The sequence below is a fragment of the Geotrypetes seraphini genome, chromosome 2 (genome assembly GCF_902459505.1).
Source record: "Geotrypetes seraphini chromosome 2, aGeoSer1.1, whole genome shotgun sequence".
In the NCBI taxonomy this organism is placed as follows: domain Eukaryota; kingdom Metazoa; phylum Chordata; class Amphibia; order Gymnophiona; family Dermophiidae; genus Geotrypetes; species Geotrypetes seraphini.
The window spans coordinates 70501685-70529351 of record NC_047085.1 but is presented as its reverse complement, the minus strand read 5'-3'; the positions used below and the strand labels follow the sequence as shown (position 1 = coordinate 70529351).

Below are 27667 nucleotides of genomic sequence, written 5' to 3'. Positions count from 1 at the left end.
TTTGCTCTGTTTCAGTATCTTTTGTGGTGGGGTATACTAGGGGTGAGGGCAGTATTGGAAGGACTCCTCTATGTTTTGGTGTTACCTTAAATGAGGGTGTTGAAGTGGAGAGGTGGTGGTGTAGGATGGGATTTGGTTTTGGGAATGTGTAGAGGGGGGTCTTTCGTGGGTTTCAGTGCTACCTATGAGTGGGTTAGAGGAAGCATTTGTGTGTTGGTAGCCTTCTGTGAGGGATTGCACTTTCTACAGGCTATCTGTTCTGGCAGGACAGGGATCAGCACAGAGACGGGTGGGGGAGGGGGCAGGGAGGGTTCTTGGAGGGGGGGCTGTGTGTGTGTGGGGTAAACTACTTAATATTGGGTCATGGAATGTTAATGGGATAAATAGTCTGGGTAAAAGGAGTATAGTGTTTCATGAACTGGTGAAAATGGGCTGGGATATCTGTCTGCTCCAGGAGACACACCCACGGCCCCTTGATGTTGCAGTTTTACGATCGCCTTATTTTGATCAGATTTGGTCTCAGGGGGTGCAGGCTCATAAGAAAGTTGGCAGGCTTGCCATAAGTATTCGGAAGGGTTTTAGTTTGGTGGTCACTCAGGTATATCGGGACACTGTGGATAGGTGTTTGGTTCTTAAGGGTTCCCTACAGGGGCAGAGTATTACTATCATTAACATCTATGGGCCGAATACTAATCCTGCAGCGATTTTTGATTCTATTGAATTCGCAGTGGGTTCTGTATATCTAGGGGGAGATTTTAATGTTACTCCTGATGTACACCTTAATCATTCCACCGGGGGACAGAGAGCGTCATCTAAGGCTCCCCGTAGGGCTTTGTTGTCTTTGATGGGCTTGGTAGACTGTTGGCGGTTGATGAATAGCACGCAACAGACTTACACACATTATTCACATGTATATAATTCATATGCTAAAATAGATGGGGTTTGGACCCATCATAACTTGTGAGGTGGAGTTCAGCAAGAAGAAATTGGCCAAATTCAAATATCTGATCATGCTCCTGTTTGTATCTCCTGTGCAGGCTATTGGGGGTTTAAAATTCTGGCGGCTCAATGAGTCGTTGTTGAAAGATACCAAAGTGGTACAGGAAGTACCGTAGATAACACTATTGTCTCTTATCTTCAGCATAATGATAATGATACGGTCAGTGATGCTATTTTGTGGGATGCCCTGAAGGTGGTGATCCGGGGTGTTTTGATCAAATAGGGGGCACAAAAAAAGAAGTGGCGGGCGCAATGGTCTTTGACCCTATGGGAACAATTGCTGCACTTTGGGAGGTTGCATCAGAGATACCAAAACTCTCGTATATATGAGAGGCTCCAAAGAGTCCGCGAGTAGATTTCTTTGCTGCAGATGGAAGAAATAGAGTTTTTGTGCTCTAGACTTCATCAAACAGTATATGAATATAATAACAAGGTGGACTCCCGGTTGGCTTGGTTTATTAAATTGAAGCAGATCAGGGTGACCATTACCCACATTAAGGACTTGGAGGGGGTGAGCCATTGTACTGATCTGGCCATTCGGCGAGTGTTTCTTTCTTATTATTCTGCTCTTTATAGTAACATAGATCGGGCGGGTTCTGATCGCTTGTCGTATTATCTGGATACGGTGAATCTGCCTAGGTTGTCTTTAGCAGATAAGGTGCCCCTTAATGAACCCATTACGTTGGGAGAGGTATTGGGGGTTATTAAACAGTTGAAGGCCGGAAAATCGCCAGAGCTTGATGGCTATACAAACTTATTTTACAAACATTTTTGAGAGTCTTTGGATCCTCTGTTGGTTTAGGTGGCCAATGGAGTTCATGTGGGTGGTTTGTTGCCTTCGTCTATGGGGAGGCAGGTATCACCGTGCTACTTAAACCTGGCAAGGATCCGTTGGGGTGTGGAGCTTATAGACCGATACTGTTTTTTGAACACCGATGCTAAAATCCTTGCTAAAGTTCTGGCTCTTCGATTGGGGAAGATTCTACCGAGCTTAATTCATGTGGACCAATCTGGTTTTATACAGCACGCCAGGTTCAAGATAATATACTCTTCATTTGTTGTGGACAGCTTGTCGGGCCTCGGATAAAATAGCTTTCTTGACTATTGATGCTGAGAAGGCTTTCGACTGGGTTGGATGGGAGTTTTTATGGCAAGTAATGGAGAGGATGGGTCTGGGGTAAGGGCGTTTTATAGGGCAACTCTTAGAATTAATGGGGGATACACTGATTTTTTTCCCTATTGAGCATGGAACCAGACAGGGCTGCCCCTTGTAACCTCTTTTATTTGCACTTTCTATAGAGCCACTTGCCATCTGCATACAGGAGCATTTAGATTTACGAGGGGTTCAGGTTGGAAATACTGGGCATCGGATCGCCTTGTTTGCTGACGATGTTTTACTTTATGTGCAGGACCCGGAGGTTTCCTCCCTATTTTAATTGGGCTTTTTTTCTGAATTTGGGACGGTGTCTAGTTTCAAGGTGAACATGAAGAAATCGGAAATGTTAGGGGTTACCTTGGAGGACCAGGAGGTTCGGCATTTATCCTCGTGTTATCCATTTTGCTGGGCTTCAGAGGCTATACGATACTTGAGGAGCCTAATCTCTCGTGATCTCTCTCACTTATATGAATTGAATTATGGCAAAATAGTTCAGCAGATTAAGGGGGACATTCAACGGTGGCATGGGTTGTTGTTGTCTTGTGGGGCAGAATAGCTGTTATAAAAATGAATATTTTGCCCCGCCTACTCTTTTTGTTCCAAAGATTGCCCATCCCTGTTCCTATTGTGGTCCTGAGACAATTACATGCTATAATTTTTGCTTTTGTTTGGCAGGGGAGGGCTCCACTTATTTCTCAGCGGGGGTTGTGGGCTTCTCGATTGGGGGGGGGTGCAGGCTCTTCCCAATCTGTTTTGGTACTATCAGGCAGTGCAGTTGCGGTTTTTATTAGACTGGGAGATTGTGGATCAGAAATTGGGAGCCCAGCTTAAGCAATGTTTTGTGGGACCTCATCGGTTGAAATATTGGTTGTGGTCCTCTTCTCCTGAGTGTGTTCTGGGGGGCCTGTCAAACCCATTTTTGAGGCATCTCTGATAACTCTGTGGCTTTGGGGAGGGGGATTGGTCCCCTACACTCTAGGATCTATTTGAGATGAACCCCAGTTTCCAGTGGGATTTTTGAATGGTGGGAAAGGTCTGACTTTTGAAGATGTTCTTCACAGGGGGTTTTGGTGTATTTTGAAGCATTCCAGAGGAGTTGTGATTTTCCCCAGGGGGATTATTTGGCCTATTCCCAAATAAGACATTTTATACGAATCCGAGGTTGGCATACTGGGTCACATAGGGCTTCTGAACATTTGGAACATTTCTGGGTTACTTTGTGGGGAGTTCCTAAGCCTATATCCAGTCCTTTACCAGTATTTTCGTGGTTCTATACCCTTTCATCCTACTTAAAGACGGGCCTGGGAAACAGATCTGGGGAATATTTTTACAGCCAGAGAATGGTCTCAGGTATACATTGAAGTTTGTAAAGCATCTACCTGTGTCCTCATTCAGGAGAATACCTACAAGGTACTCACCCAGTGGTACTATACCCCTGCCCAGTTACATAAGATGTATTCTGGGGTGTTGGATGTTTGCTGGAGATGTGGGTTGGGGAGTGGTACCTTTCTGCATATCTGGTGGGAGTGCATGGTGTTAAAACCCTTTTGGAAATGAGTGGTAGGATGTTTATCTTAGCTGATACAACTTCTCCTGCAATTTACCCTGCAAGGTTGTCTGTTAGGACTTCATAATGTGTGCCAGCATATCTGCAGACTAAACTTCTTCATTGGGGATTGGCAGGGGCTAAGTGCCTGATTGCTAAACACTGGAAAAGGGCTGAATCGCCTTACCTATTGGATTGGACTTTGAAGTTCCAGACTGTTAGTGCTATGGAAAATTCTATAGTGCAGAGTCATGGACATTGTGCTTATCATGCCCAGACTTGGTCTCTTATTATGAATAAAGTGAACTCTTTAACTTAAGTTTACCTGATTGGAGGGGGGGGGTGTAAGGTTGCTACGGTATATGGATGGCTTCCTAAAGAACCAACTGGAAGCTGTCCGGAGGTGGGATAAATTTTTTTTTGTGAGGATAGACATGGATGGTGGTGTATAATGATAGGGATTTGGGTATCAGGATGATGGTGTTGACTTGGGGGGTACAGTATGTGCTTTTTTGTTTATGTGTTTTTGTTTTGTTGTTTCATTTATATTTGACATTATCCTGGTATCATTTTTTGTGCTGGTTTATAATTTTCTAAACCTTTAATAAAAATTTTAAAATTAAAAATAAAATAAAAGAAACGGAGGAGTAGCTGCAAATATCAAAAATTTATATCAGGTGTGGATGGTATTCAAAAATACCATCACGGAAGCCCAGACTAGATATATTCCATGTATTAAAAAAGGAACAAGGAAGATTAAATGGCGGTCAGTGTGGTTAACGAGTGAGGTGAAGGAAGCTATTAGAGCTAAAAGAGAATCCTTCATAAAGTAGAAGAATGAACCGACTGAACGTAATTGCAAATAGCACAAGGAATGGCAAGTCAAATGCAAGGTGCTAATAAAGAAAGCAAAGGGAGACATTGAAAAGTAGATTGTGCTAGAAGCAAAAATACACAGTAAAAACTTTAGATATATTAAAAGCAAGAAGCCGAGGGATAAAAGGGGCTCTCAGGGAAGAAAAGGCCATAGTGGAGAGATTAAATAAATTCTTTGCTTCGGAGAAATGTGGGGGAGTTACCAGTGCTAGAAATAATATTCAATTCTGATGAATCAGAGAAATTCAAACAAATCTCTGTAACACTGGAAAATGTAATTTGATAAATTGAATAGTAGCAAATCACCTGGACAGGATGGTATACATCCCAGAGTGCTAATAGAATTGAAAAATGAACTTGCAGAGCTATTGTTAGTAATTTGTAATTTTTCTCTAAAATCCAGCATAGTACTGTAAGACTGGAGGGTAACCATGACACCAGTTTTTAAAACGGCTTCCAGAGGTGATCCTGGAAATTATAGACCAGTGAATCTGACATCGGTGCCAGGAAAAATGGTAGAGACTATTATAAAGAACAAAATGACAGAACATATACATAACAAGAACAGAGAAGAAGGGTCTTGCCTTGGGATGTGTAAGAATAGCAAAGTAAAGGCAAACAAGATGTCTATACAACCTGGTAATTTATTTCAACAATAAATATCAATGTAAACAGTCTCAAATAAGAGTCTCAACAAACATGAAGAAATAAGTAGTCTGTTGGAGCTACGTCCAGTTGGAACAGTGTCCCAACTAGGAACCCAGTTTCGGCATAAATAGATTGCCAGATTTCATGGATTAATGAGAGAAAGCCAACATGGATTTAGTCAAGGGAAATCTTGCCTCACCAATCTACTGCATTTCTTTGAAGGGGTAAACTGGTTGATAGTGTGTATTTGGATTTTCAAAAGGCATTTGACAAAGTACCTCATGAAAGACTTCTGAGGAAATTAGAGAGTCATGGGATAGGAGGTAATTTCCTATTATGGATTAAGAACTAGTTGAAAGATATAAAACAGAGTAGGTTTAAATGGTCAATATTCTCAATGGAAAAGGGTAAATAATGGGGTTCCCCAGGGGTCTGTGCAGGGTCCACTGCTTTTTAACATATTTCTCAGTGATCTAGAGATGGGAATAACTAGTGAGATAATTAAATTTGCTAATGACTCAAAGTTATTAAAAGTTGTTAAATCACAAAATTATCTTTTGAGGCTTGTCCTGGATCGGTAGCATGGAATAGTGCTACTCTTTGGGTTTTGGCCAGGTACTACTGACCTCAATTGGCCACCATGAGAATGGGCTACTGGGCTTGATTGTCTTACCCAGTACGGCTATTTCTATGTTCTTATGGAAGACTGGGCATCAAAATAGCAGATGATATTTAATGTGAGCAAGAGCAAAATGATACATGTGGGAAAGCCATGTTAGAAGCCACTGCACAGGAAAAGGATCTAGGTGTCATCGTTGAGGATACATTGAAACCCTCAGCTCAATGTGCAGCGAAGGCGGCTAAGAAAGCAAATAGAATGTTAGGCATTATCAGGAAATAAATGGAAAACAAAGATGAAACTGTTATATTGCCCTTGTATTGCTCTATGGTATGGCTGAATCTTAAATATTGTGTGCAAATCTGGTCGCTATATCTCAAAAAGATAAAGCAGAATTAGAAAAGATACAGAGAAGTGTGACGAAAATGATAAAACGGATGGGACAACTTCCCAATGAGGAAAGGATAAAGCAGCTAGAGCTCTTCAGCTTGGAAAAAAGATGACTCAGGGATGATATGATAGTGTTTCATAAATTATTGAGTGAAGTGGAAAGGGTATATGTAAATTGTTTGTTTGCTCTTTCTGAAAATACTAGAACTAGGGGGCATGTGATGAAGCTACTAAGTAGTAGATTTAAAACAAACCAGAGAAAATGTTTCTTCACACAATGTGTAATTAAACCCTGGAATTTGTTGCTGGAGAATGTGGTGAAATCAGTCAGCTTAGCAGGGTTTTAAAAGTTTTGGATAATTTCCTAAAAGAGAAGTCCATAGGCCATTATTGAGATGGCTTGGGGAAATCCACTGCTTATTCCCAGGATAAGCAGCATAAAATCTATTTTACTTCTTGGGATCTAGCTAGGTACTTGGGACCTGGGTTGGTTACTGTTGGTAACAGGATACTGGGCTTGATGGACCTTCATTCTGTCCCAGTATGGCAATTATTATGTTCTTAATTAGGATTGTGTCAGAAAAAACCCAAAAGTAGGAAGAAAACCCAAACAATGAGAAGAAACAACAATTCTTCCCTAACCCTGAACAGGGAGTGAGGGGAAGAGACAGCTCAAACCAAACTACTAAAGAAAATTTGTTGTGATAAACGGGAAGCCCTCAGTCGCACAGCTCGCAATGGGGACCAAACCCCTAATGCACCAACTGTCACATGCATACACCCATAAGGGTGTTATCTGTGAAACATCCCCGGGCTAGCCCATATGTGCCTGTATCTCGGGGATGTATACAGACCTCCAAGATAACAGGAAAACATAGATATAGAACTAATCGAAGATATAGAGACCATCACTTTGCGTGGAGACACAGTGTTGTTAGGGGACTTCAATATGCCTGATGCAGATTGGAACAAACTTTCCGCTTCAACCAGCGGCAGCAAAAGGCTACTAACCTCCATAAAGGGAGCACAACTCAGACAGATGTTATTGGAGCCCACTAGGGATCAGGCGATACTGGACCTGGTACTCACCAACGGGGAAAATGTCACAGAGGTTTCGGTAGGCGATAAGTTGGCCTCCAGCGACCACAACATGGTGTGGTTTCACCTCAGGAAAGGATTCACTAGATCTAACACATCCACAAAGGTCCTCAACTTTAGGGGCACTAACTTCATAACATGGGTGATTTCGTTTATCGGGCTCTGCAAAATCAGGCCGCAAAATCAGGAGGCAATGTGGTCAGCTCTGAAATCTACCCTACACGAAGCAACCAACCTCTACATAAAAACAGTAAGTAAACGGCGGAGGAACAATAAACCTCAGTGGTTCTCTGCGGAGATCTCGGACCTCGTAAAAAAGAAGAAAAAAGCATTTATCTCCTGTAAACAATCAGGAAAACGAGAGACCAAAGAAGACTATCTGGCCAAGTCTAGAGCCGTCAAAATAGCAGTCAGAGAGGCCAAACTCCGGATGGAAGAGAATCTAGCAGAGAACATTAAAAAAGAGGATAAATCCTTCTTCAGGTATATCAGTGACAGAAAAAGGAATACGGATGGGATTGTGCGCCTTAAGAAACCAGACGGGAACTATGTAGAATCGGACTCCGATAAAGTCGAACTACTAAATGAATACTTCTGCTCAGTCTTTACCTGCGAGGTGCCGGGATCCGGTCCACAGCTGCAGACAAGGGAAAGCTCGGAAAACCCGTTTCGAGATTTTGAGTTTACGTCCAGCAGCGTCTACTACGAACTTTCAAGACTCAAAGTGAACAAAGCCATGGGACCTGACAAACTACATCCCAGGGTGCTTAAAGAGTTGAGTGATGTCCTAGCGAAACCGTTATCCGCGCTCTTCAATCTTTCCCTTAGTACAGGAAGAGTCCCATTGGACTGGAAAACAGCTAACGTCAAAAGGGATGCAGGACGGAGGCTGAAAACTACAGACCGGTAAGTCTCACATCAATAGTGTGTAAAATTATGGAAACACTAATCAAACACAAATTAGATACGATCCTGAATGACGAGAATCTACGAGACCCCCATCCTGCCAATCCAATCTGATCAGCTTCTTTGACTGGGTAACGAAAAAGCTGGATATGGGAGAGTCCCTGGACGTTGTGTTCTTGGACTTCAGTAAGACTTTTGATAGTGTCCCACACCGCAGGCTATTGAGCAAGATGAGTTCGATGGGATTAGGAGAAACGTTAACTGCATGGGTAAATGACTGGTTCAGTGGTAGACTTCAGAGGGTGGTGGTGAACGGTACACTCTCCGAAACATCAGAAGTGATCAGTGGAGTGCCGCAGGGTTCGGTCTTGGGTCTGATCCTATTTAATATCTTCGTAAGGGACCTGGCTCAAGGGCTTCAAGGGAAAATTGCATTATTCGCCAATGACGCCAAACTATGCAACATAGTAGGCAAAAGCACAGTGCCCGACTGCATGACGCAGGACCTACTCTTACTGGAACATTGGTCCTCAACTTGGCAACTAAGTTTTAATGCCAAAAAGTGTAAGGTCATGCACCTTGGCAACAGAAATCCATTCAGAACTTACACCCTAAATGGTGAGACCTTAGCAAGATCTACAGCAGAACGGGACTTGGGAGTAATCATTAGCGAAGACATGAAGTCTGCCAATCAAGTGGAGAAAGCTTCATCCAAGGCTAGACAAATGATGGGTTGTATCCGAAGAAGCTTCGTCAGCCGGAAGACCAAAGTTATAATGCTGTTGTACAGATCTATGGTGAGACCTCATCTGGAATATTGTGTACAACTCTGGAGACCACATTATCAAAAAGATGTGCAGAGAATGGAGTCGGTTCAGCGAATAGCCACCAGGATGGTCTCAGGACTCAAGGATCTCCCGTATGATGAAAGGCTGGGCAAGTTGCAGCTATACTCACTCGAGGAGCATAGAGAGAGGGGAGACATGATTGAGACATTCAAATATGTCACAGGCCGTATTGAGGTAGAAGAGGATATCTTTTTTTTTTTAAAGAACCTACGGCGACAAGAGGACATCCGTTGAAACTCAGGGGTGGGAGATTTCATAGTGACACCAGGAAGTACTTCTTCACCAAAAGAGTGGTTGATCATTGGAATAGTCTTCCACTGCAGGTAATTCAGGCCAGCAGCATGCTGGACTTTAAGAGAAAATGGGATAAGCATGTGAGATCACTTCAGGGAAGAATTTAGGGGGTGGGTCATTAGAGTGGGCAGACTTGTTGGGCCATGGCCCTTTTCTGCCGTCATCTTCTATGTTTCTATGTTTAAACATGTACCTAGTGCACAAACCGATGTGCTAATGGTGTGAAATATAATAGTCAAAACCACAAGACAAAAAAATTCCAAACTGGAATTATTGGAGAAATTTATAGGAATCTCAAGCGCTCACAGCTAACAGCTCGATGTATCTTACGAGCTGATAACAATAGGGTGAGCTATCATCGGTCCATTTAGATTCTCCGGTAAACTTTATTATTTATCAAAAACATTCTATCTATTATTTTATTCTTGTTTTAACTATTTTTCGAAAAAACTTATTAATTAATCTGCTTCTCTTGTATAGCAGCCCGTACTCTTAAATTCCACTATACAAATCTGAGAGTACTTAGCTTAATGGCATGGTGACATAATGACGACGGAAGATCTCCGTTTCGCTCTTACAAATTTTAGGAGAGCTTCGTCAGGAAAGGTGCCAACAGTAACACTGCAGAATAAAACAGAATAATATTTAAAACTTAATTATTATGATAAATAGTATCAAATTTTAAATGCTTGTATTAAAGAACGCTCTATGGCAATCCTATTGGCAATGCTCCTAAATACTCAACCTAATCCAAACGTTTCTCTGATAGTTTAGAAAAGAAGTTTATATCAACTACTATTATAGGAATATTACCTAAACCAAGCTTACAGAAACTAAGGAGGAGATAAAGCTTCTGCAACCGTTATCACGCTTAAAACTAAGCGGTTAAATTATTGTTAACTTCTAACAGTAAATCGAACTACGTGTTTTAAACATACCTATTTATATCGGCAGCAGTTCAAGCAAATGAAAGACACTCAGAATTTAAGGCATAGCATGCCTAACAGTTTAATATCCGTATGGCGGAACATAAATCTTGTTTAAAACTTAAAAGGAAAGAGGCTCCGCTTGTAGCCCACTGTTTAGAATACCATCATGTCTTTGCAGAATTAAAATGTATGATCATCGATTCAGTATCGGCATCTATAAGAGGAGGGGAAAGGGGGAAAAAATTGTTACGTTTAGAGCAAAGGTGGATAGATCGCCTTCACAGCCTACAACCGTCCGGCTTAAATATAGCTATTAACTGGCAGGCTTTTATTTAATATGTAACGGCTATTCAGAATAAGATCATTTTTATGCAATTACTTTCAAGTATTTGATCGTACCATCACTAATATAATTCCGGATATGACATCAGATTCAATATTTAAATAGCCCCGAATTTGAATTGAGCTGCCTATTCCGGATGTGACATCAGACGCCTTCACACTTTATTCTCAATCTCAGAAGGTCGGCACGGCTCTAAAAACGGCGATAGAAAGAAGTTAGGCATGCTATGCCTTAAATTCTGAGTGTCTTTCATTTGCTTGAACTGCTGCCGATATAAATAGGTATGTTTAAAACACGTAGTTCGATTTACTGTTAGAAGTTAACAATAATTTAACCGCTTAGTTTTAAGCAGACAGTCTAGGAGGTACTTAGCTTCTCCATAGTCGATGAAAATGAGGCAGCACAAAAGACTTGTCCAACGGAACTCCGTTTCGGGGGTACAAGCCCCCTTCCTCAGGAACCAGCTGCTGAATGCTGAAAGCAGTATCTCTCAAACACCCGCCTGAGTGGAACAATTGAAAATGGCGCTGAACCCGGCAGAACGCCTCCGCTACTTAACTGCAGAACGTGTGACGCCTCTTAATTAGGATTGTGTATTCAGGGAAAGGCAGCATGGATGGCAGCAGGTGCTTGGCAAGACATATGTTTGCAATTTTATGGCCATATGATACAGAAGATAATGCTATTGGTTATTTGGTGTCAATATAGAGAAGTACTTAGAAGTGAGCATAGTGATAGAACTTGAACCCCAGATCTGAGGAGACATAGAAGAGTTAACTAATTTGCTTGCAGTAAGATAAGAGAAGATTTAATGACAGTTTTATTTGTCTGCTTGCTGCAAGCATAACATGAAGGGGCTGATTCTATAAATGGTGCCTAAAATTAGGCGCCTTTTAGGCATCTAACTTAATTGGCAAAATACTCTTAATAGCCTCAATAATTGTGAAAAAATTAATTGGGTGATAGGTGCCTATTTCATGGCGATTAGCTGCTCCTAATGCCTAAGTGGGTGTTTCTATGAATGGAGTATGAAACCTTTAAAACCCTGGCCTAGATTTCAGGCACCTATATAAAAACATAGGTGCCACTAGCAGGGCAGGATTAATTCATCGAGGGCCCCTAGGCACACAAGTACACTGGGCCCCCTGCCCTGCCCCACCCCACCATGCGCCCAGGCGGAAACAGGAAGCTGCGTCAGAGGGAACTTTGAGCAAGCAGCACCGCTTGCACAATTATATTCCTGTTGCCTTTCTTACCCACGTTGCTTGCTTGTCTTACTTTCCGTCGATGAGGGCGGGGGGTGGAGCTGCGTTACTGATCGGGGGGGGGGCGTGTTGCCGATCGATGCTGGTAGGGCCCATCGCCATTTGGAAAAAACAATGTTGATGCCCTCCTTCATCGGGCCCCCCCTGACCATTTCAGGCCCTAGGCACGTGCCTACTTGGCCTATTGGTTAATCCTGCCCTGGCCACTAGCCCCGATTCTGTATACGACGCCTAAGTGTGATTGACACGTGATCGGCACCGTTTTTCTAGGCACTGGTCAATTTAGGCACCATTTATAGAATCAACCCCTAAATGCATATAACAGAATGCAAAATGACTTTTCCGTGCACAGTTCCAATCAGAAAAAAAAATTGTATCCACACATATTCTAGAAAAGAGGGCAGCCTATGGCCCACAGGCAGCCTGATAATGAATCTTATGGAGGCCTACAAGTAGATCCCCTCTCTCCATTCTGGACCCACAGCCACAGGACCGAAGAAAAGCCCTGGCCCAGCTCAGTAGTAGAAATGATTGTCAGAGTGGAAAAGGGGTCAGGACAAGCAGAGCTTCAGACATGTGGTGCTGAAGCTTGTCTGCACCGAAGTTCATTGCTGGTACTGAGCCGAGCCAGGAACATTTCTTTGGTTCTGCAGGACTGGAAGAGAGAGAAGAGATCTGCTTGAGTGAGAGGAAAGAGATATTGAGATCGAGAGAAAGGGGAGATAGAGAAGGGAACTGCGGCACATGGATTGTAGGGCTGGAAAGAGAGAGCAAAACCCAGGCATATGAATTGTGGGACTACGAAGAGAGAAGGGAACCAATGCATATGGATTGTGGATCCGGGAAGAGAAAGGGGAACTGTGGGGTCAGAAAGAGAGAGGGGAACTGGGGTACGTGGTCTGTGGGACAGGGAAAAGAAAGAGGAACTACTATAGCACATGGATTATGGAGAAGGTGGATGGAAGGGGGGTTAGGAAGGAGAGAGATGCAGGAGACTATTGGGAGGGAAAGAAGGAGGGAGATTCTGGAGACCATGAGAGTGGGGAAGGGAGAAAGGGAAGAAAATAAATGAAATGAAGGAGACCATATGTGGGTGAATGAATTTTATGAGGAGGGAGGATTTTATGTGGGGATAAGAAACTTTACTTGGGGGGTGGGGACTATGTGGGGAGATTTTATATGTGTGGTGTTCTGTGCTTATATATTGACATCAGAAAAAATGCAGGTGCCAGACATTTTCTGTGAGGCTGATATTTATCCGCAGAATAACATTATAGCAGCTCATGTAAACCGCTCTGAATCGATTTCCCAGTCATAAGTAGTGGTATAGAAGCTTTCAATAAACAAACATGTGTTCAGCCATCAGCATACATCTCTGATGGCCCCTCAGTTTATTAGTCTGCCTTAAATATTTTAGTGCATGCAGAATCGATTAACATGTGTTAACTTATGAATGGATGCATGTATAATCCCCCTTTTACCAAGCTGAACTAGAGGGTTTTAGCTCAGGCTGGCAAGGTAAGTGCTTTGACACACATAGGAATTCTGTGAGCATCAGAGTATTTACCTTGCCGGCTCATGCTAAAAACCTCTAGCGCAGCTTGATAAAAGGGGCCCCTAACTGAATTATACATTTTAAGAAATAACTCTTGCTAAAAAATCTATTTAAACAAATGCAAAAAAATAAACTAAAAATATCAGGAAACCTTTGTAAAATTCTGAAAACAAACCAAAATATTTTTCCTTTGCATATCCATGGAAATAATATAATTGCTTTACATATGAATACAGATTGACATTAGATCATAATCTTAGAGATAGTCTTTAAAATATATAAGAAAAAAGGTAATATTGAAAATTTTAAAAATTATTTCCTTATCATTTTGATAGACCAGTCCAGACCTGTGAGTTATGACTTCCTACTAGCAGATGGAGGTAGAGACTTTGAAGATTCCATTGACATCATCAGTATAACAGGTGGTACAGCCAGAAATGTTCTAATATTTCTCAGCCTCCAGCAGGTGGACTGGTAAAGAAGTTTCTCTTTTGTTGTTTTTTTTTCTTGTCTTTGGGCCAGATTCACTGAGCCTTGATCTATAGCCCTAAGCTCTGTGGTTGAAGTCTCACTGGGGGCAAAACAAGTACTCGGGGAGGACAAGGCCATAGCAGAGAGACTAACAGGGACATTTAAAAAATGTCTAAATCAGCACTTGAATATTTTTCTTGGCAAAACGTCCAAGTGCCAATCTTCGAAACAAATATTTTAGACATCTTGCGGGATGTTCACCCCCCAAGACATCTATGTCATAATGGAGCATGTTAGAGGTGTGTTTTGGGTGGACTTTGGGCCAACTTAGACTTGGACATCTTGCGGTAGTAATCAAACCTTTCACAAGACGTCCTGGACGGAACTTAGATGTTCTGACCTAGACCTGTTTTAGAAACAAATCAGGGCCGCTGTTGAATCTGGGTAATAGTCTTCTTTCAATTAAGAGAGGCTTAATTCCTCTGTTTTGAACCAGTGCTTTGAAGTTTTTTAAACCAGTGTTTGGAATTGTTATTGTCCCATTTACAGCTGTGAAGATAAGTACTTTGCTACATAGTGATATTTGAAGATCGGACACAGATTAATTGTGGATTTTTTTTTTGAGACCAATGACTGTGCTTAGCCCCTGTGCAGTACACTTGTGCTGAGCCTAATGGGTGCAATAATTTCTGAGGTCTCTTTTTCTCCACATTGTTTGAAGTGTCATTACTGTATTTTCACATAGATAACGCGCACCCGTATAAAACGCGCACACGGGTATAGCGCGCGGAAAACACAAAATTATGTACAGAAATTTTTGTATACCGCGCACACCCGTATACCGCGCATGCTGCCCGACTCTCCTCTCCCCCTTGAAGTCCTGTCCCCACCCTGAAAGCCTGATGCCCCCCCCTCCGACGTCCGATTCATCCCCCCCCGCAGGACCGCTCGCACCCCCACCCCGAAGGACCGCTCGCACGCACCCCCACCCTGAAGGACCGTTCGCACCCCCACAGCCTCCCGCCCCCCCCCATCATGTAGAAGCTCCTACCAGTGTCCTGCTGCTTCCCCTCTTGCCCCGCCGACTCCCTGACACGATCGGGGCAAGAGGGAGCTCAAGCCCTCTTGCCCCAGCCAACCGCGGCACCCCTGACACGATCGGGGCAAGAGGGAGCTCAAGCCTTCTTGCCCCAGCCAACCGCAGCACCCCCAACACAATTGGGGCAAGAGGGAGCTCAAGCCCTCTTGCCCCCCCCCCGACTCCCCGACACGATCGGGGCAAAAGAGAGCCCAAGCCCTCTTGCCCCGCCGACTCCTCGACAATTTCGGGCCAGGAGGGAGCCCAAGTCCTCCTGGCCCTGGCGACCCCCCCCTAGTTGTTCGGGCCAGGAGGGAGCCCAAACCCTCCTGGCCATGGCGACCCCCTACCCCCACCCCGCACTACATTACGAGCAGGAGGGATCCCAGGCCCTCCTGCCCTCGACGCAAACCCCCCTTCCCCCAACGACCGCCCCACCCAAGAACCTCTGACCACCCCCCAGCTGACCCGCGACCCCCCTGGCCGACCCCCATGACACCCCCACCCCCCTTCCCCGTACCTTTCTGTAGTTGGCCGGACAGACGGGAGCCAAACCCGCCTGTCCGGCAGGCAGCCAACGACGGAATGAGGCCGGATTGGCCTATCCGTCCCAAAGCTCCGCCTACTGGTGGGGCCTAAGGCGCCTGGGCCAATCAGAATAGGCCCGGGAGCCTTAGGTCCCTCCTGGGGGCGGGGCCTGAGGCACATGGTCGGGTTGGGCCCATGTGCCTCAGGCCCCACCCCCAGGAGGGACCTAAGGCTCCCGGGCCTATTCTGATTGGCCCAGGCGCCTTAGGCCCCACCAGTAGGCGGAGCTTTGGGACGGATGGGCCAATCCGGCCTCATTCCGTCGTTGGCTGCCTGCCGGACAGGCGGGTTTGGCTCCCGTCTGTCCGGCCAACTACAGAAAGATACGGGGAAGGGGGGTGGGGGTGTCGTGGGGGTCGGCCAGGGGGGTCGCGGGTCAGCTGGGGGACGGTCGGAGGTTCTTGGGTGGGGCGGTCGTTGGGGGAAGGGGGGGTTTGCGTCGAGGGCAGGAGGGCCTGGGATCCCTCCTGCTCGTAATGTAATGCGGGGTGGGGGTAGGGGGTCGCCGTGGCCAGGAGGGTTTGGGCTCCCTCCTGGCCCGAACAACTAGCGGGGGGGGGGGCGCTAGGGCCAGGAGGACTTGGGCTCCCTCCTGGCCCGATATTGTCGGGGAGTTGGGGAATCGGCGGGGCAAGAGGGCTTGGGCTCCTTTTTGCCCCGATCGTGTCGGGGAGTCGGAGGGGCAAGAGGGCTTGAGCTCCCTCTTGCCTCGATCGTGTCAGGGGTGCCGCGGTTGGCTAGGGCAAGAGGGCTTGAGCTCCCTCTTGCCCCGATCGTGTCGGGGAGTTGGCGGTCCTTCGGGGTGGGGGTGCGGGAGCGTGCGAGCGGTCCTGCAGGGGGTGAATCGGACGTCGGGGGGGGGGGGAACTATGTAAAAAAAAATTTGTACAACGCGCTCACGCGTATACCGCGCAAGGGTATGCACGGTTTGTAAAAACACGTATAACGCGCGCGTTATATGCGTGAAAATACGGTAATTGTAGAGGTCTTTGTCGTAGCTATTCAAATACTATATATATTGTTTGTTTGAAGATATAGTAGTAGTTTCCAAGTTTCTTTATTCTTTGATATACTGTTTATCAGACAGGTACCTAAACGGTTTACAATCAAATATTTAATAGAAGAAAATTATAAATAATTTTTAAAAAGAGGAGTGTGTGAAAAACTGACGTATTGGAGCAAATAAGGGAAGGAGGGAATCGGTAAGTTAATAAATACATCGAGATAAAATAAAGCAATAAAAAGGGAGGAAAGTTAGGGAAGGGGTGAGTACAATATGGTAGGGTTCACTTCAAAAGAGGTGTTTTTATTTTTTAGCTAAGTCCATAGATAAATTGCATGGATTCTATTTGAAAGAGGTTGTAGGCAATATTGAAAAGAAAAGTCTTGAGTTATGACTTGAATTTGTCGAGAGAGTTTTCTAAGCGGAGTTCTTATGTTATTTCAGTGTATTCTTACCATTTTCTTCATCTTTTCAGTGTTGTTCAGCATGGATCTGGGTGTCTTTCAGTATTCTAATTCAAGGAAAGAATTTTCTCTTTAAAACACTTGTGGCTTTAGGAAAGCGATCTTGTTCTTCCTTTTATTTTTACATTGTTGTAGTACTTCTTTTTGTTTCTGTTCTACTTTTCTGAGCAAGTTTAGAGTGTCTCTAGTAGTGCTGCCTGATTCACGATTCGAATCGGTTCACCGATTCACTTTGGGTGAATTGATTTGAATCGATTCAAAACAAAAAAAAATCGGCTTCCCGATTCGGACCCTCCCCTCTCGCCCCTTAAAGCAAGAGTGGCAGTGCTGCTCTTGCTGTCCGGCCGCTGCCGCATCTGCTTTAGAGGGCGAGGAGGGAGGGTCAGTCAGGAAGTGCTGCTATCAGTTTCCCCCCTGGCCTCCCGCTTCCCCCCTGGTCTACCCGAAGGACTGCGCATCCTCCCCCCCGAGAAGGCCTCCGTGTTCCCCCTGGTCTCCCCCGACCGTTTACCTTATAGCTTCAGCCTGCAGCGAAGATTGTGGTTACAGCGTCTTTGCAAAGTGCTTTGAGATGTTTCCTCTGCTGCGATCCTGCCTCTGATGTCAGAGGAGGGGTGGGACCGCAGCAGAAGAAACAGCTTAAAGCACTTTGCAAAGACGCTGTAACTGTGATCTTCGCTGCAGGCTGAAGCTATAAGGCAAACGGTGCGGGGAGGCCAGGGGGAACACGGAGGCCTTCCCGGGGAGGTGGGTATGCAGGCTTTTTGGGGGGGCAGTCCTTCAGGGGGGTGCAGGCCTTCAAGGGGGAAACAGGCCTTTAGGGGGGGGAACAGGCCTTCAAGGGGTGGTGCAGACCTTTAAGAGGGGGACAGGCCAGGGATGGTGGCATAGGCCTTCAGGGGGGACAGGCAGGTCTTTAGGGGAGACAAGCCTTTAAGTGGGGGACAAGCCTTCAAGGGGGGGGACAGACCTTCAAGGGGGGGCAGGCCTTCAAAGGGGGGACAGGCCAGGGATGGTGGCATAGGCCTTCAGGGGGGGCAGGCAGGCTTTCAGGGGGGACAGGCCTTCAAGGGGGGGGGGGGGGACAGGCCTTCAGGGATTGGGGGACAGGCCTTCAGGGAGGAACAGACCTTCACGGGAGGAGGCCCTGGTGTAGAAGTACACGGAGGGAGGGAGGGAAGGGGGAGTTCAAAGAGACGTGCATATGCCGGACTTTGGGTGGAAAGAAATAATGGGTCTAAAAATAGAGGAGACAATGGGATTTAGGGAGGGAAGGAACAGAAAGGGAGAGAAGTTGGACACAAGGGATGGTGTGGAGGGGGGAATAGAGATACTGGATAGGAGGGTAGTTGAGAAAAGAAAGGGAGAGATGGTGGACTCTGGGGTGGTGGGGAAGGAGGGGAGAGATGCTGGATGAAAGGGTAGTTAAGAAAAGGTGGATCTATGGATGGAAGCAAAAAAAAAAAAATGCCAGACCTCTGGGGGAGGGAGGGGGAGGACAGAGATGGCAGATGGATGGTTAGCACGAAGAAAGAAGAAGACCCTGACAAGCAAGTTATCAGAAGACAACCAGAGCCTGGGACCAACAAGATTTGAATAATGACCAGACAGCAAAAGGTAGAAAAACTAATTCTATTTTCTATTTTGTGATTACAATATGTCAGATTTGAAACGTGTATCCTGCCAGAGCTGGTGTTAGACCACAAATGTGAGCTAAGATTTAACAGAGAGAGGAAAAGTCTTTTTAGTTTGTTTATTTTGTTTACACCACAGCGCCAGTGTGGTTAGGAGAAGGCAAAGGGGGTGAAGAGGCTATAAAATAAACCCCAGTGTTCTCCCTAGGGCCTTTTAGCTGGGCGGTCCGCCCAGCTAATTTAGACAAGCGCCCGGCTATCATCTGCTGCTGCCGCCGCTGCTGAACATTAAAAAAACCCCAAAAAAACCCAGCTTGGAGATTTCAGCACGAAGCGAACTTATGCTCCGGGGCTCTATTGGGGGAAATGCTGCTGGGTCCTGCCTTCGTGGAAACAGAAAGTAGGCAGGACCTGGCAGCAAGAACAGCAAATGCTTCACTAACCTGTCTCCCGCCTTAGCTTGTAGCGAACTTGCTTCAGGGCTCTCAACATGTGCTTGCCGGCTTCCCTTCTCTTCTCTCCGAAACTGGAAGTTATGTCCGAGGGGGGGGAGGAGGGAAGCCGGCACGCACATGTTGAGAGCCCTGAAGCAAGCGTTCGTTACGGGCTAAGGCGGGAGACAGGTTAGTGAAGCATTTACTCTTCTTGCTGCCGGGTCCTGCCTACTTTCTGTTTCCGCGAAGGCAGGACCCGGCAGCATTTCCCCCAATAGGTCGATCGTTATCTTGGGCCGATCAGCCTTCCTCTCCCCGACGGCAGAATTGACGTCTGGGACAGGAATGCTGGTCGGCCGAAGCAGGGAGAGCTTGGGGCGGGGTCGGCTTTCGGGCCTGTTATTGGTGGCAGTTTGGGTCCTGGTCCCCGATGGCAGTGGCTTGGGGGAGGGCAGGGAGAAAGAAAGAAAGAAAAAGGGCAGGGCAGGGAAGGGCAGGCAGGGAGACAGAAGGAAAAAAGAGAAACAGAAAAAAAGAAAGGGAGACAGAGAGAAAGAAAGGGCAGGGAGAGAGGAAGGAAAAGTTGGGGGAGGGAATGAGGTCTGGAGGAGAGAAAGCATACAGGCTAAAAGAAGGGAAGAAAGATTGGATGCACAGTCAGAAGAAGAAAGTGCAACCAGAGACTCATGAAATCACCAGACAAGGTAGGAAAATGATTTTAATTTAAATTTAGTGATCAAAATGTGTCTGAATTTATATCTGCTGTCTATATTTCACACTAAGGTCCCCTTTTACTAAACCGCAATAGAGGTTTTTAGCGCAGGGAGCCTATGAGCGTCGAGAGCAGCACTGGGCATTCAGCGCAGCTCCCTGCGCTAAAAACTGCTATTGTGATTTAGTAAAAAGGGAGGAGTATATTTGTCTATTTTTGTATGGTTGTTACTGAAGTGACAGTGCATAGAGTCATCTGCTTTGACCTCTTTGAAAAACCCTGGAATAGGAATGATAATTAACATTTTCTATGCGTACAGTGTGCTTTGTGTTTTAAAAAAAATTTTACTGTTGGTAAATCATTTGGCTTGGTCATTTTAAAAGTAGCTCGCAAGCCCAAAAAGTGTTGGCAACCCTGCTCTAGAACATCGCTCCTTAATTTTATCAAGTGGTGCAGTGAGGGGCCAGCACTTTACATCTTATCACCTCATTCTTTCTTTTTTTCTCCTCATGTACAGCACGGTTCTTTATTCTAAGCAGCTCTGGCACTAACAGTACTATGAGTGCCTTATGCTACTTTCACTACCACTTGCAGTCAGGTTCGGCATTTTATCATGGTTTTGGTTTTTTATTTAGTTTTTCACCAGTATTTTCATTTATTTATTAAAGCAGCCTTTTTTAACAGCCCGATGCCCCTCCCCTATCAGTGTGCATTCAATCTACTGCCGACACTGTCTTTCAACAGATCAAATATCATAGCCCCACTGTCGCGTGTTCACATTTATTCTGTGTACGAGTTTATCTCATCAGTGCAGAGACCTTTTCGTTAAGTCCATTTTACTCTCCCTTTTTTACTTTCCCGAGTGCTGTGGTTTTATTCTTTGGTTTTAATAGCTCATTTGAACAATAATTTAGATCTTTCCCAGGTTTCACTTTTCATCTACCCGGTCTTTTCTGGTTTCCTTTCTATAGTCTGCTTTTTGTCTGGAATCTTTTGAGTTTAGAATTATATTTTATGACATATTTTTGTGGTTATAATTGTATGACATGTCTAAATCGGTCAAGTTATTCATTCTTTTTATTATTTTTTGTCCCCTCAAACAGTGGCAGACCGCACCCGGGTACCAGCCTTAGGGGGGTACACAGCCGGCTGGATCCAGAACCTTCCGAGCTGCTCTAAATGGCACCTGCACCTCAGCGCGGCTGCCGTACTTATTCCAAAGCAGAGTCGGCAGCCACACTGAAGTGCAGGAAGGTCCTGCGATGACTGCATTTGCCGCCTCTGCCTCCGGAAGACGTAAGTGGTGTCGGAAGGGGTGGACTGGCAGCTGCAGTCATTGCGGAACCTTGCCACAACTCCCTGCGTCTGCCGGCCCACCCCCTTCTAGCATCACTTACATCTTCCAGAGGCAGAGGCAACAGAAGCAGTCATCATGGCACCTTGCTGGTTTGTAGGAAGAGAGGAGCACAGAAGGCTGGTAGAGGGAAAAAAAGGGGGTCAGAGTGGTATGGAATGGTGGTGCAGGGAGAGAAAGGGGGCAGATGCTGATGGAATTGGTGTGCAGGGAAAGGAGAGAGAGATATAAGGGGGAAGGATACTGGATGGAATTGGGTTGGAGGGAAAGAAAGGGGGCAGATGCTGATGGAACTGGGGGGAAGAGAGAGGAGAGAGTGAAATGCCAGACCATGGGCGTGTGAGAGAGGGAAGGGAAGAACAGGAGAGAGATGCCAGACCATTGGAGGAGGGAAGGGAAGAAGATGGATGCCAGAATAATAGGGGTGAAGGGAGAGATGGAAGGGGAATACAAGGAAAGAAGATGCCATATAGAAGGGGCAGAGAGAGGGTAGACAGTGAATGAAAGGAAGAGAGTGACAAGACTATGAGGAAAGCAGAAACCATAGAAGACAATGTAGAAAAAAATTATATTAATTTTTTTGCTTTAGGGGAGATCCATCGCTGTTTCTGTGATGTTGCATTGTATACAGAGTCCAGCTTCTTGGTGGTTCAATTTAACTTTTGTCTACGTTTTTCTATTTTATCCCCCCTTTTACAAAACTGTAGAGGGTTTTTTTTAGCACCGGCCATGGTGGTAATTGCTCAGAATTCTATGAGAGTCTGAGCTGTTACCACCATGGCTAAAAACCACATTATAGTTTTGTAAAAGGGAGAGGGGTTAGTTTGTGATTACATATTCCATACTAGGTGAAGGTGTTTTCTGTGTTCTGTGTGTTTGAAAGACATGGTTTTCAGTTAGGATTGACTGTGTAGGATTGATCTGTACTAGTCTGGCTTGTTTAGTTTTACAATGGGTGTATGGATGTACTGCTCACTGCAGTATGTAAGATGCTGCCTTTTCCTAGGTACACTCTTGCGTGATGTGTGGATTGTTACTAAAAATCATGTTTTTCATACAGATGGGGGGTGTAAAAAAAATGATGGGCCTCGGGTGTCACATATGCTTCATAGTTTATATCTAATTCACAAGCCTGCTTTTAGGACCTACACGGTATGTATCCCTCTGATTCATGACAATTTCACTTCTCATGTTATCTTATCCATTCTTTTTATTATACAACTGCCCAGATAAGCATCAGTCTTTGACGTGATTGGACCTTGAAAACTAACGGCAACAGTGTTCGCCCCAGAAATTTTTTCCAGCCATGAAAACTATTTGCTGCATTTAGTGTGCCACAAAAAACATTTGCTCCGTTTAGTGTGCCGGAGTTAAAAAAGTTTGAGAGACGCTGCTCTATACCATTTGAAAGAGGGCAAATATCTAATTATTCACTTCTAGAATTGGATACTTCTTAAATTTATTAAAAAAATTATGGAACAAGTGTCAAACCTTAAGAAAGGCTGCCATATTGAGCATTGGAAAATAACTAATAATAATTAACTAATACAAATAGTACACATTTAGGGCTCCTTTTACTAAGCTGCGCTAGCGGTTTTACCACGCGCTTAGCTCGCGCAGAATTGCCGCACGTGCTAGACACTAATGCCAGCATTGAGCTGGTGTTAGTTCTAGCCGTGTAGCGTGGCAATTGTGCACGCGCTAAAAATGCTATTGCAGCTTAGTAAAAGGAGCCCTTAATTTTCCCCACCACCAAATTTCCCCGTCCCACCCCACCCGGCTACTTTTTCATGCCACCCGGCTGGAAAAAATTTCTGGGGAGAACACTGAAACCCACCAGAATATTTGAAAAAAACACCCAATTGGGCAGGAAAATCGAATTGAAATTTTTTTCCCTGAATCGGGCAGCACTAGTCTCCAGTAATCCATTTTTGCTTTCACCTTTAGCAGGGACTTTTCACTTTCTGTAGTACAACTTTTTCACTTTCTGTAGTACAACTTTCTTGATGTCTTCCCATTTCTCTCCTGGTACTCTCCAGTGTGGTGAGTAGATTTCACAGGCATTCTTTAACTTCTGACGTTATATTTTCAAGATCATAGTTTGCTGTTTTCATCGCTCTGTTGCAGTTTTAGCTTGAGTTTGCATACTAGTAGCTGATTATCTGTATCACAGTTGGCTCCATGCTTTGTCTTTGTTGCTGTTGAGTTTTCCCATTGCTGACTTCCACAGATGTAATCAATCTGATTTTTGTGCGATCCTTTGGGCAAAGTCCATGTGTACAGCCACCAGTTTTGTGGCTGAAAGTAGGGATTTGAAATGAACACATTTTTGGTTTTGCAGAGATTTATCAAATGTTCTCTAGCTTTCTTCCTTTTGCCTTCTTTGTTCCCAGCTTTTGAGTTCCAGTCACCCATGACTCTCAGTGTACCTTGTTTATTTTTTTCCTCTGATTTCAGCTTTTACTTGCATCTGTTTGTTGGCATATATTTTATTTATTTAATTTATTTGGTTAGTTTTATATCTCGTCCTCCCCAACAAGCTCAGAACGGGTAACAAGGTTGACAAATAAAACAATGAATTTACATCTGTACAGTAACATTAAATATAGAGTCAGATTTAGTATACAGTTTGGTCTTTAAGTTAACATACGGCTATTATCCTCTTCCTTTATCAACCAGAGTGGTCTAGTTTAGTGTACATTAAAATACATATGGTTTGAAGGGAGTGACTAGATTTATGGGAAGAGCTAAGATTTTATTGCTTTCCTGAAGTTCAGAAGCCCTTTGAGGGATCTGATGTGAGGAGACAGTTGATTCCAATAACTTGGTAGGAAGTGGGAGTAGGAACAGCTTCTGGCACTCTGGAGTATACCTGAATAATAGTTGTATAGATGGAAATTCCTCATAGAGGAATAGAAATTAAGTATTCACTGGAGGAGTAGCCTAGTGGTTAGTGCACTGTAGCAGCCTGAGAACCAGAAGAAACAGGTTCAATTCCCTCTGCAGCTCTTTGTGACTCTGGGCAAGCCCCATAACTCTCTATTGCCCCAGAGTACAAAAAAAAAGTACCTGTATATAATCTGTAAACGGCCTTGATTGTAACCACAGAAAGGCAGTATATCAAATCCTATCCCTTTCCCCTATTACACTACAGTTCTTGCAAGCTTCTTTTTAATTATGAAAGCAATACCAGTTCTTCTTTGTCTTTTATTTCCAGCATAGAATACCATGTGATCATCCAATTCAAATTGCCTGATGCTAGTCCATTTCAGTTCACTGACACCCAACAGATCAAGTTGTGTGTGCTCCATTTCATTATCTGTGTCCAGCTTTCCTTGGTTGATGCTTCACACGTTCCAAGTCTCAATATGTTAGATGTCTTTGCAGCTTCTGACTTTCATTTCATGTGTAGTTAGTATCAGCAGTCAGACATCCTGAGAACTTTATTCTAACCACTTTACAAATGCCAGTTTTACTCTAAAGAAGCTTCAGCTCTTCCTGAGGAGCCTATGGAGTGGTTTCTGACCTGAGGGGCTCATCTTCCAGCACTATATTGCAATTTGTTTTGTTGTAACTATCTTTTGAGTTTTCTTGGCAAGATGTAGAAGTAATGCTGTTGCTTGGATGAGTGGTTTGTCTTATCTGCCCACCTTAAAAGACCTAGTCAAAATGTGTGTGTGCCAGGGATTAATTTCTCATGATTGAACACAAAAAAATGTAGGAATATGAATACACGAGATTTCAATGGGTTCCCTGAAGAGGAGAGCGAAACGTGGCCCATGTCAGAACCCTTCAGACCCTTTGTTTGTAACATACTAACATAGTAGATGATGGCAGATAAAGACCTGAATGGTTCATCCAGTCTGCCCAACCTGATTCAATCTAAAAATTTGTTGTTGTTTTTTTTTCTTCTTCTTAGCTATTTCTGGGCAAGAATCCAAAGATCTGCCTGGTACTGTTCTTAGGTTCCAACTACTGAAGTCTCCGTCAAAGCTCCCTCCAGTTCATCTACACCCTCCCAGCCATTGAAGCTCTCCCCAGCCCATCCTCCACCAAACTGCCATATACAGACACAGACCGTGCAAGTCTGCTCAGTACTGGCCTTAGTTCTTCAATATTTACTATTATTTTCTGATTCTAGATCCTCTATGTTCATCCCACGCTTTTTTGAACTCCATCACCGTTTTCATCTCCATCACCTCTCTCGGGAGCACATTCCAGGCATCCACCACCCTCTCCGTAAAGTAGAATTTCCTAACATTGCTCTTGAATCTACCACCCCTCAATCTCAAATTATTTTCCTCTGGTTTTACCATTTTCCTTTCTCTGGAAGATATTTTGTTCTACGTTAATACCTTTCAAGTATTTGAATGTCTGAATCATACCTCCCCTGTCCCTCCTTTCTTCTAAGGCAGGGGTGCCCACACTTTTTTGACTCGCGAGCTACTTTTAAAATGACCAAGTCAAAATGATCTACCAACAATAAAATTTTAAAAAAACAAAACGCACACTGTACACATAGAATTGTTAATTATCATTCCTATTCTGGGGTTTTTTCAAAGAGGTCAAAGCAGATGACTCTATGCACTGTCACCTCAGTAACAACCATACAAAAATAGACAAATACCCACCCACCCTCCCTTTTTCTAAACCACAATAGCAGTTTTTAGCGCAGGGAGCTGCGCTGAATGCCCAGCGCTGCTCTCGACGCTCATAGGCTCCCTGCGCTAAAAACCACTATTGCGGTTTAGTAAAAGGGGGCCATATTGTAAAATATAGACAGCAGATATAAATTCAGACACATTTTGATCACTAAATTTAAAATAAAATCATTTTTCCTATCTTGTCTGGTGATTTCATGAGTCTCTGGTTGCACTTTCATCTTCTGACTGTGCATCCAATCTTTCTTTCAGCCTGTATGCTTCCTCTCCTCCACACCTCATTCCCTCCCCCAACTTTTTCTTCCTCTCTCCCTGACCTTTCTTTCTTTCTCTCTTCATGCCCCCTTTCTTTTTTTTTGTTTCTCTTCTTTCCTTCTGTCTCCCTGCCTGCCCCTTTCTTTCTTTCTTTCTCCCTGCCCTTCCCCAAGCCACAGCCACTGCCGCTGCCATCGGGGAACAGGACCCAAACCACCACCAATGGATAACAGGCCCCAAAGCCGACACCGCCCCATGCTCTCCCTGCTTCGGGCCGACCAGCATTCCTCTCCCTGACGTCAATTCTGCCGTCGGAGAGGAAGTTCCGCCCAGCCAGGCAGCGATTGGCTGGCCCGAACTTCCTCTCCGATGGCGGAATTGACGTCGGGGAGAGGAAGACTGATCGGCCCAATAGATCGCCAAGGCAAAGTGAGTCCTGGGTGATCGACTCACTTTGCCTTGGCGAGCTACCCGTCGATCGCGATCGACCTATTGGGCACCTCTATTCTAAGGTATACATATTCAGGGCTTCCAGTCTCTCCTCATACATCTTCTGGCGCAAACCTCCTATCATTTTCGTCACCCTCCTCTGAACCGCTTCAAGCCTTTTTGTGTCCTTTGCCAGATATGGTCACCAAAACTGAACACAATACTCCAAGTGGGGTCTCACCAACGACCTGTACAGGGGCATCAACACCGTCGTTCTTCTACTGGTTACGCCACTCTTTATACAGCCCAGCATCCTTCTGACAGCAGCCACTGCCTTGTCACACTGTTTTTTTGCCTTTAGATCTTCAGACACTATTACCCCAAGGTCCCTCTCCCCATTTGTGCATATCAGTCTCTCATCTCCCAGCATATACGGCTCCTTCTGATTTTTAATCCCCTAATGCATTACTCTGCATTTCTTTGCATTGAATTTTAGTTGCCAGATATTAGTCCATTCCTCTAACTTTTGTAGATCCTTTTTCATGTTTTCCACTCCCTCCTCGGTGTCTACTCTGTTACAAATCTTGGCATAATCAGCAAAGAGGCAAACCTTTCCTTCTAACCCTTCAGCAATGTCACTCACAAACATAATGAACAGGATTGGCACCAGCACCGAACCCTGAGGGACTCCACTACTCATCTTTCCTTCCCCCAAGCAACTTCCATTAACCACCAGCCTCTGGCGTCTGTCCGTCAACCAGTTTCTAATCCAGTTCACCACTTTGGGACCTAACTTCAGCCCTTCAAGTTTGTTCAATTGCCTCCTATGAGGAACCGTATCAAAAGCTTTGCTGAAATCTAAGTAAATTACATCTAGCAGCATATGTCCTTGATCCAGTTCTCTGGTCACCCAATCAAAAATTCAATCAGGTTCGATTGACAAGATTTACCTTTAGTAAAGCCATGTTGCCTTGAAATCCTGTAACCCATTAGATTCTAGGAAATTCACTATCCTTTCTTTTAGCAACACTTCCATTATTTTTCCAACAACTGAAGTGAGGCTTACCATCCTGTAGTTCCCCGCTTCATCCCTGTGACCACTTTTGTGAATA

General features: G+C 44.6%; 1 protein-coding gene across 9 annotated transcripts in view; it reads left to right on the top strand.

Moving 5' to 3' along the window:
• The window catches only part of LOC117355504 (A-kinase anchor protein 5-like), a 114055-nt gene that overhangs the window by 82790 nt on the left and 3598 nt on the right, over window positions 1–27667 (top strand). For 7 of the 9 annotated variants that reach the window (XM_033934173.1, XM_033934177.1, XM_033934178.1 and 4 more), the window contains one exon: window positions 13808–13946. The exons of 1 other annotated variant lie outside the window; for it this stretch is intronic. In XM_033934173.1, the coding sequence (XP_033790064.1) occupies window positions 13808–13946 (139 nt within the window). The remainder of the gene's footprint in view (window positions 1–13807; window positions 13947–27667) is intronic. One more of the 9 variants, XM_033934172.1, reaches the window with a different exon arrangement.